The sequence below is a fragment of the Melanostigma gelatinosum genome, assembly GCF_949748355.1.
Source record: "Melanostigma gelatinosum genome assembly, chromosome: 2".
Classification (NCBI taxonomy): Eukaryota; Metazoa; Chordata; class Actinopteri; order Perciformes; family Zoarcidae; genus Melanostigma; species Melanostigma gelatinosum.
Genome location: NC_136635.1, coordinates 10,712,338 through 10,722,834, shown reverse-complemented (window position 1 = coordinate 10,722,834; position 10,497 = coordinate 10,712,338). Strand labels below are relative to the sequence as shown.

At 42.6% G+C, this 10,497-nt stretch overlaps 1 protein-coding gene across 1 annotated transcript; it reads right to left on the bottom strand.

Moving 5' to 3' along the window:
* Positions 1–782: 782 nt before the first annotated feature.
* ddx21 (DEAD (Asp-Glu-Ala-Asp) box helicase 21) lies at positions 783–8,597 on the bottom strand. The gene is made up of 15 exons (XM_079290269.1): positions 8,459–8,597; positions 7,023–7,343; positions 6,474–6,549; positions 6,009–6,187; positions 5,775–5,892; positions 5,458–5,643; positions 4,855–5,000; positions 4,413–4,562; positions 4,123–4,284; positions 3,753–3,872; positions 3,287–3,360; positions 2,907–3,066; positions 2,507–2,641; positions 2,003–2,047; positions 783–1,892 (listed from the first exon to the last, which is right to left on the bottom strand). The coding sequence occupies exons 1-15, from the start codon at positions 8,540–8,542 to the stop codon at positions 1,596–1,598; spliced, it is 2,253 nt and encodes a 750-aa protein (XP_079146395.1). The 5' UTR covers positions 8,543–8,597; the 3' UTR covers positions 783–1,595.
* Between the last annotated feature and the right edge of the window lie 1,900 nt (positions 8,598–10,497).

The following is a 10,497-nucleotide window of genomic DNA, read 5'->3' as shown; positions in this document are numbered from 1 at the left end:
ATCAGAAATTCTACAGAAGAATCTGTGTAATTTGTTGATTTTTTGTTATGTGCCTGCACCGAAACCTGTTATTAATCACAATGAGCTAGATGTAGATGGAAGCAAATCATTTCCATTTGTCCAAGTACATGTTTTTATGAGCTCCTTGCCAATTCAGGTTAAAATAATCAAAAAATTGAATGTGTTGCTCCCAAAAAACAGTCTTTCGAAGATTATTAAATGCAACATTTGCACATGAAATATTTTAAGAAATACTTCAAACTTTTTTTTTGTTAAAATGTCAAAGTCTGGTGGAATTTACACTGTTTCCTTTTAAAATGTTGTCAAGATGGTATAATTGTAATGATGTACCCAACTTGTAATGATGCACTTTACAGGGATACAATGTTCTTGCAAAGATTTGAGTAAACTCCCTGAGAAACTACTGAAGTGATTAAATCACATAAGTGGAGTCTCTTTGTATTGTAAAATAAAGATATCAGCAGCAAACACTCATCTTCTCATCTCATTAACATGCTCGATATGAAAAAGATTTTTAAAAATGTTTCTAATTGTTACAGAAATGTGCTTATTGGACATCAGGGGAAGCAGTTTATAGTTTCTCCTCAGTCTGGCGGTCTCAACCTAATGGCACTCAACTGTTAGTGATCCAGCTTGCACCTGCTGTATTCTGCTGTAAAGGCCAGCTGAAGTGAAAAGTTAAGCATCAGGCTCCCAAAATCTGTTCACATTCAAATCTATACATGCTTATTTCACACCCCTTTAAAAAGAACACACACAACCGGAGTTGACCTTTTTTTAATGAAGAAGTAATTTCATTCAAATGAATGGAAGCAGTAGATACAGTTCTTAAGTTCTTAAATAGAAGCAATTGCAAAGCAATCATCCAATATATTTTGGGGAAGAGTTTCAGCTGACGGTAAGGCAGCAACCCGACACGGAGCACAACCTTAAAGGTTGTGTGCACCGTTCTACTCGGAGTTATCTGTAGTCATGTAACAAGTAGCATGTTGACAGGTTGTTCGGTCAGAATGAGGCACCTTCCAGTTTTAGACAAAGGCTCAAGTCTGATTACTGACACTGATCCCCAAACACCCAGTACAAAAAAAGAGGAACAATTTTACATAAAACTCAATGAATGTGTCATTCATTGAGTTTTCAGTCATTATGTAATGCTAAACCTTTACTATAGATTGATTTCCCAATGGTTTTGATCCTATGCCATTCAAGACATAGCAACTGAATGATGCTCTAATACAAAATGTCACTCCGTGAGTTTCCACTTACGTGTCACTTAAAAGAAGCAAACACACACTGCCAGTGGTCCTGTGTAAATAAACTGCACACAGAAAGTCTGATCTTAAACCAGCAGGAAATAAATGTAATTTACTCAGATAACATGGAACTTTCACTTTATTTTGAAAGAGGGGATGTTGGTCATCTAATGTACTGTATATGAAACTTCTGAATATCTGAAAGCTGATGATGGAAATCCATTGATTCCCCTCACTCACTCACTCACTCACTCACAGCCAATAAAAACCCTGCCAGCCCAGATGAGTGGCAGTCAGTCTTATCAGTCCCAGGTTGGCACTTCAATAATCAAAAGCGTCACTGAAGTTGCGTTTGTGTGTCCCTCTTTTTTCGCCAAAGCCACTGCCACCGCGACCGCCACCGCCACCGCGACCGCCGTAGCCACCGCTCCGAAACCCGTTACTACGGCCACCATATCCCCCAGAACCACGCCCTCTCCCACCTCTGAACCCCCCTCCTCCACCACCACCTCTGAACCCTCCTCCTCCACCACCACCGCTGCTGAACTGCTTCTCCTCCAGGTCTGGGAGCTCTGTGGCTACAGTCAGCTGCCAACGCCGACCGTCCTTCCAGCCCTCCTGTTGAAGGATCAAGTGAGGTGAAAAGGATGTTAGCAGGACTGTCAACTTCAGCAAGAAACATGTTTTATGTTAGATTATTTATCTTGACTTTTTGCAGTTGTTCTCACCAGAACCTCCTTGACTTTGTCAGCTGGGACGTCAAAACAAACTCCCTGTTACGAACACAATAAAGGGTGAGATGGTGAGTGCTGTGCTATCAGAATAAGAGCCAGGTCAGCTCACACCTACACAAATGTTTCACACATTTACCCTGGCAACAGATGTTTTGTTGTTTACTTGCTGTGAATGAATAGTTGTGTAACATGTCTAGTGTGGCTGCAGCAGCTGAATTCATATATAAACGAAATAGTGTTGCTGTTTAAAAAAAGAACACGGCTTCTTTTCTCAATTTGCATTTCGATTCACCACCTGGTTTCCCCGTTTATTTTTTCATTTGCAAAGTCTATGACTTCCATGTATTCGGCACTGTGGGCACTTTCTTTGGCAAGACATTACAACTGTGTTGTAACAAGAGCACCAACAAGAGCACCACCACAAATATAATTTCTTCGACGAGTATAAAAACCCCAACAGCACCTCCCATATGTACACGCGCGTGTGTGTTTACGTACCATTTTGCCTTTGAGGAAGGTCATTCGTTGAATTTGGTTCTCAAACTCTTCTCCGAGCTGCTCTTTGATGGATTTCCAGGCGTAACCCAGATTATGCATCTCCTGGGAACACACCATCTGCACAGTGGTGAAACCCTGCGAAAACAAACAAACAACGAGTTAGGTGGAATTAGGGTTCTACAGCACCTAGAAGAATAACACACGTGTGTGTGTGTCCAAGGACGGCTGCGGTTTGAATCATCCTGCAGTTGTTGTGAAACCCTTGCAATGTTTTCAGTGCATTATTCAGCAGTGCCCAGACGTGTTACTATAATGTATGAGTTGGTGTGTATATAACTTTGTGTGTCTTTGTTTGAGAGATTTATAGGTTGTTTATAAACGAGTATAAAAGGAAACTTACAGCATCAGAGTTGAGCAGTGACCTCTGGTCGAGACTTGTGGCTCCAGAAATGTGCGCCAGGGCAGCGGCGAGAGCATCGACCGCTCCTCTCTCCCCGATCAGTTTCTCAGCCGACGCTCTGAAGTACGCAATGGCTGTAATTGGAACAGAGTCCAGATACCTGGACACAATACAGAAAAAAACCAATCAGAACAATCCAAAACTTCATTGCTCACTTTAACACATTTGTTTCGCATTGAGCATGCCGCTAAATTAAGGTCATGAACCAAATGATGTGGCTGACACAGTCCAAAGTTTCAAAGAGTAATCAACAACAGTAGCTTCATACATCCAAAACAAAATACATATGGTTACACTCGGCTCCCAGTATGATGATCTACCTGACAGCATCCTTGCTTGAGGACTTGATGATATCATTGGCAGTGGGAACGCCAACTCGTTTGAATGTGATACCCTGGAAAACCACCAAACACAATGCATTTTAGTTGACACTCAATATGGAACCACCTGAAGTACAGTCAAACAGGTTGCACTGAATGTCGGAATTTCTTTGTCAATAAAATTGTGCAACTTTAAAACACCATTTCAGACCACAGGGAAGAGGTGGCTTTCAGTCTGGCTGCTATGTAGCGCAGCGGCACCACCCTCAACTCATTCTCTTCTTCTTCTGTGTACTACTTCTCCCCTTCCTTCCTGTCCTTATTACATACCATGTGTAGCACAGATGTGACTGCAAGCTATGTTTTGTATATTTTCTCACAGCTCCTCAAACAATTCAACTTGTCGCTGTTCTTTGCCCTTGCGTCCTCTTCCACTTGGACTGAATTTTTTAAAAAGGACACGTACTGCTTTGTGTTCTACGTAGCGCAGCAGGTCCTCCTCTTTCCTCTGGTAGAAACAGATGCAGAGGCCAGGTCTGCCGGCTCGGCCCGTACGTCCTGAACGATGGATGTATGACTCCACATCCTGACACCAACCACAGAGACAGAAACATTTTCAGAGCAAGCAGAGGTGACAAGTTCATATCTCGTGCAACACTGTTACTGAGAAAGCGTGTCGTCAACATTTGTCTTGTTTTATGTGAACGCAATCAGTACCTTAAGATCAGATCATATTTGTAAATCTAAAATGTAACTTTTACATAGAAATGGCACATTCGATAAATGCAAAGATAAACTCTCAGTACTAAATTCTTACTACTGGCAATACATCTCACCTTGGGTGGAGAACACTGGATCACCAGGTCCACTTCGGGGATGTCTAATCCACGGGCTGCAACGTTGGTGGCAACCAGAACCTCAAACGCCCCGTTCCTGAAGCCCTTCAGCGTCAACTCTCTCTGTTTCTGAACAATATCACCATGGAGGCACTGGGCACTCTGACAAGATACATACACGAAAAATTAAAATAAATTAACACTACACGTTTCCTTGCTTCTTCGTAGCAGTGTGTACTGCAGCTGTATGAATCGGATATTCGTAAACTGTTGCATGTGCGAGTGTCTACCTGTTTGATGGATGCATTCACGGTAAGTTCGTTGACGTCTTTCTTTGTCTCAGAGAACACGATGGTCTTGCCGTGGCTGCCGCTGTAAACCTGGATCACATCTCCTATTACAGCTGCACGCTGTGACCAGTGGCACGCTATGGCCAGATGCTACAGAGAGACAAACACATGGTGAGAGAAGCCAGGGAGTATGTATACAGCTGGCAGACTTTAACTTGATTACAACTCCATTGGTGTTGATGACAAATACAGCAATTTTTCTACTTTCTGGGCTTACCTGATGGAGATATATGCAAACATATTTCACAGTCTCAACTACTGTAACTGTCCCTGCTTACAGGCAACTTTAAAAGGTCTAAGCCTAAGAATTAAGAATGCTAGAAAGCTTGTTAAATTGCACTAATCACCCTTTTCACCTGTGCCAACACACACAAGCACTTACTTCTACAGTTGTTGCAGCTCTCTGTGTTTTCTTGCCGATCAGATCGACATGTTTGCACTCTGATCTCATGTATTTCTTAGCAACCTGGTAAACCCAGGGAGGGCAGGTGGCCGAAAACAGAAGAGTCTGTGGGTTGGAGGCGGAGTCTGGAGAAGAGCACACACACACACACACACATTTTACATACATGACCACTCTATACCAATCTTTAAATCTACTTTAACACAGCGCTCCAGACTGCAATCTTTTTTATTTTTTTTGAGTGTGTGGGGTTAAAATTCACGTGGTCGCATTCATGCTAGAGTATGAATTACAGGCTTGCAGCTGGGTACTGCCGAAAAGACTCGCGCACACACACACACCATGTCGTCGGTGTGGAAGTGTATGATTATTATTATTATGTGATTATTGTGAAATTAGGAGGCAAAAAAGTAAAGAAGTAAAGACTAAAAGTTAGTCTGGAGCCATGTTACATATATGACACACAAATCAAAATCCTAACACTCCACCTTACACACATACATAAATATGAACACAAATACAAGGACACCTATATAATACGCTTTCCAAGAAGATTTTCACACAATAGCAGATTCACGTTACCTTTCTCATATGATGAAGACAAAATCTCTTCAACCTGCTCTGCAAATCCCATGTCCAACATTTGGTCTACTTCATCCAGAACAACATGTTTCAGTTGAGAGAGGTCGAGTTTATTGTTCTGCAGGTGGTCTTTGATGCGCCCGGGGGTGCCGACCAAAATATCGATACCACTACGGATCGCATCAACTAGACAGAAGGGGAAAACCACATCAAAATACAAATGAGGAGCTGGTATTTACATGGTCATGTTATACATTTTAATAACATTAAACATAAAGAAGCAAGCAATGTAAATAAATGGACTCTTAAATAATTACGCTGTGGGTTGTATGAGGTGCCTCCGTAGAAACAGGTGAGAGCCAGCTTCCTGGTGATGTCTTTGAAGTCCTTCGCCACCTGGATAGCCAACTCTCTGGTTGGAGTTAACACCAAGACCTACAGCCAGACAGAAAAGACACTCAGTCAACAGAACAAATGAAGAGTGGGACTCTGACTGATGCTGGTTTTTTAGTGATCGGTGAGAAGGTGGTTCCGTGTGTGTGTGTGTGCACCTTGGGAGCCCGGCCTCTGGTGAACTCCACCGTCTCTGTCTGGAGCTTCTCCACCAAAGGGATGGCAAACGAGAAAGTCTTTCCTGTTCCTGTTCGGGCTTGGGCAATGACGTCCTCGCCATCATATACAGAATTGAATGTCTTGATCTGAATGTCAAACAGGTAAGAGGCTCCCCGAGCTGAGAAAATGGCAGAAAGTGGTGACAGAGAGTGAGGAGAAGATGGTCATTTGTTTTTGATGACGCCCCAAAGGCCTTGCAGCAGCACCAAAGCTCAGTTAACACTCCAAAGTACATTTTCAGTACAAGAAGTGTTGTGTTGTGTGAATTAGTCATTTATTTCAATATTAAAAAAACATGTGTATTCTATGAAAAGGAAACTGTTCAGAAACAATTTATATGTTATAAGCATCAGTTCACCTCTGGTAAAAACTACGGTATGAAGATGTAAATATTTGATGTTTACCTTTTAGTTTGTCAATGGTGAATTGGGAGATCCTGAAGTTGGAGAAGGCCCCTTCCTTCTGCTCTGATGTTTCCTCCTAAACAAATAAACAAAGTCAGACGATATGACAACAGCCAATTTAAATGAACCGGAGTAATTTACTTTGAGAAACTTGTAAATAATGAAAGAAGTTGCTTTACAGTTATGTTGTGGTTGTTTTGTTACTTAATCCTAAAATATTTCCAAGATATTCTGGGAGCTTCCCATATTGCAGGCCAGCCCACTGTTGGTAACAAACTAACTGCACTGCCGCGACTTTTATCTGACATGTCATACGAGCAGCTACGCTTCCAGTCAAAGGAGCACGTAAAGACGACAGAATGGCCATTTCCTCGATATAATTAAACAGAAATGTAAGAAGTATTCAGTAACAGCTTTCATGGTGGTCGCTCACACTTCACCACTTATTCTAAATGCCACATCGCTGAGTCATCACACATTCAGTAACAACACAAACGTTCAACTCCTCCTGAGAGGAACAAAACTAAAACATCAGTCTGTGAGTCGTACCGGTTCTTTCTCGCCTTCGCTGGCAGAGTCTTCACTTGACTGGGCCGGTGTCTGTGCGGGGGTGTCTGGGATGGAATGTCCGTTCGTTTCAGCCTCTGCCGTTGCTTTCTTTTTCTTCTTCTTTTTTTCCTCTGGTGCGTAAACAACATTACTGTTACCGTTCATGTCTGCGACCTCCTCTATGAGGTCGGTCACTTGGTCCACCGCAATCTTGTCTTTTTTCTTCTTTTTTTTTGGTGCCGGGGGTTCACAGTCTAGGTCCCCCTGCTCTTCCTGGTCCTCCAACTTCTTCTTGGTTTTCAGCTTCTTGCCCTCTTTGGTCTAGTTAATAAAGACAACCAGGATTCAGTTAAACCTGTGCAAATACAGTGTAGCTACTCAACATTTTAAGAGAGAAAATGTTGGCTGCTTGAGTATAATCTAGTTTGGAGTTATCTCATGTTGCAATTTCAATTGCGACGTTTGATTAAGGTCTAATCAGAGATGGGCGGTTAATATCAAAGCTGGTTTCACTCCTGTGAAGGGCACTGTATTAGTTAATTGTGACGGAGGTAGTCTCAAATAAAGTATACCGTGTGTTTCAGAGCGCTTCATTCAGTTTGGGACTTTTGCATATAAACTATGTAATAAGCATGTTAATGGGATATGAGCGGATTAATTGAGAAATATGGCCACATACACAAGAGATACATGTCAACATTTCCACCTGACACCACATAACAATACAATGAAAGTAATACCCTAATTTAATGAATATCATTCTCCAATCACATCATATTGTGATTCATATGACATTGTATGTAAATATAACTGTTTTTCATAAGTTTTGACACGATATAAAGCAGCGTGCACGATTATGTATCACAGATAATTACTGGAGACAATCCCAACTAGAGTTCCTCTTACTGTGTAAGTGAGCTTGAGTTGACATTAGTAGCAGCTGTAATTAAAGGGGCAATCTTGAAGACAACATTCACTGTTTTAAGACGGTTTTTTGTCTGCTTGACGAACAGCTGACGAGCCCAGCTGTATAAAACGTAATCAGGTCGCGCCCAGAGCGCAGACAAATATACGGAGTTGGTGTTAAAGGCGTCCACGTTGTCCCACCCGTACGTCCATGTGATCTACAGATCAACTGCCTTGCGATCTTTTAGCTAGGCTAAGATAACAATGTATTCTAACAATAACTTAGCAGTGGATCGCGTACATTTTCATAATTCATACACTGTCACACTACACTATGTTTATAACATTTCACTACAAGTATCGCTCCATAAACCTATCTTACGGTGGTTACCTAACAGTTAGCTGGCCGGTTAGCCGAGGGCTAGCACGTTGAGCCACATGTTGTTAAATGGAGTCGCCCGGGACGAGGCGTAGCACGAGCTAAACGGTTATTTTAGTCTGTCCAGGGCGACACGAGTCACGCTGCTCACCTTTCGGGGTTTAGCCTCCGCGACAGTGTCTACGCCGTCATCCATGGCTTGATCTTCAGTTTCAAAGATGATTTTTGTCGGCATTTCTCTCGACTGTTGGAACCCCTCAGTGTAGACACGCAGCACAACCCACGGGCACGCGGATGGAAAGGAACGCGCAAGGCTGCGACTCGCGAGGAAGTGTGCTCACGAGCCAGACATAGAAATAGAAGCGATAGACAAGCAACAACCTCAGTTAGGCTTACGTTAGAAGCTACTGTCCAAAATGTATTCCTGCGAATTGTTCACTCCGTAGAATAACTAAAATGCATAATACAATGAATTATTTTTATTTGACAAATAATTAATTATTCTATAACAATACTTATTGTAAAAATGTGAGTGGTGCTGATAAAAGCTCAACCAAACAAGCTGAAAAGGGTTTCATATTATCATTTGATACACTCATTATAGTAGAAACCACAGTGCTCTTTAAACACATGTATTTCCGTCGACATCGACACAACGACAACTAACTTCCCAGCAGATGGCGCACGGGTCATCTGGAAACTTAGTTTGTTGTTTTTACATAACCTGATTGTAAGCAACATCCATTACTTACCATTTTCACTCAAACAATTTTCACTGAAAAATTTAAAAGGCTTACCCACATTGTTTGCCGTATTTACTGTATTATATTATTATTATAATATTTCTTTTCATGTATCTCTTTTGTTGCTGTTAGGTTCTACTAAAGGGGCATGCTTAAAGATCCAACGGTAACTTATTATTCAGTTCACTCTGTTTTGCCATCAGTAATAGTTTTATAGATAGTCAATATGAAATGAAGCAAGTGTGTAACAAAGTGCAAATGGTCTATTATTTGAATATTGAAGTGCTATAAACTTGTGAACGGATGAATTGGCACAACAAACAATTTAGTACAAATGTTTTCTCTAAGTTAGTATTTCTTATTATCACAACAGAACATTTGCGATATTGGTGCCAATGAATCAGATGAGTGCCAGCAGAGGCACTATTGAGCTATGTGGGGTGGTGGGTGGGGGTGGGGGGGGGGGGGGGCGATGGAGGAAACAGCTCTGGGGAAGAAGCTGTTCCTCAGCCTGTTAGTCCGGGTTTTGATGGTCCTGTATCTCCTTCCTGATGGCAGTGGAACAAACAGAGAGTGACCCGGGTGAGTGGTGTCTGTGCAGATGTTTCTGGCCTTCTTCTGGAGACGGCCAGCGTCCAGATCAGGCAGGGTAACTCCCACAATCCTCTGTGCTGTTTTAACCACCCGGGCCAGGTCCCTCCGGTTCTCTGCTGTGCAGCTGGCGTACCACACAGTAAAGCACTGACACAGGATGCTTTCGATCACACTTCTGTAGAAGTTAACCAGAAGTTCAGGGGTCAGGCCAGCTTGTTTGAGCTTCCTCAGAAAGAAGAGCCTCTGCTGGGCTTTCTTCACCAGGTGTGATGTGTTCAGGGACCAAGTGAGGTCTTTAGTGATGTGGAGCCCCAGGAATTTGATGCTGTCCACCCTCTCCACCTCCTCCCCACTTATGTAGAGAGGAGAGGGTCTTCCTGGATCTCCTGAAGTCCACTATGACTTCTTTGGTCTTGGTGGTGTTCAGGACCAGGTTGTTGTCCGAGCACCACTCAGCCAGATGTTGGACCTCCTGTCTGTAGTGCGTCTCATCGTTGTTGGAGATGAGTCCCATCACAGTGGTGTCGTCAGCAAACTTCACCACTGTGTTGGAGGAATATGTGGCGGAGCAGTCCTGAGTGAAGAGGGTGAAGAGGGCCGGGCTGAGCACACAGCCCTGCGGTGCGTGCACCAGTGTTCAGGATGGTGGTTGTTGATGTCAGGTTCCCTATCCTGACATTCTGTGGTCTGTAAGAGAGAAAGAGAAAATCATGGCTTATTACCATATTCACATGTTGTCAAACTCAACAGTGTGTTTTCATGTTTAAAAAGTTGTAGTTTAACAGGTGTTACGTATGGTTCTATGTCCTGCTGTGCATGTTTGTGCTTGGGTGCACGTGTGTGTATTCTGTGG

Excerpts from the sequence above, each read along its gene's own strand:
- ddx21 (XM_079290269.1), bottom strand. The coding sequence starts at position 8,542 with ATGCCGACAAAAATCATCTTTGAAACTGAAGATCAAGCCATGGATGAC. Across the intron at positions 5,001-5,457 it reads GTCTTCATCATATGAGAAAG|ACTCCGCCTCCAACCCACAG; the intron begins GTAACGTGAATC and ends GCTCTTCTCCAG. Across the intron at positions 2,642-2,906 it reads CACTGCTCAACTCTGATGCT|GGTTTCACCACTGTGCAGAT; the intron begins GTAAGTTTCCTT and ends TTGTTTTCGCAG.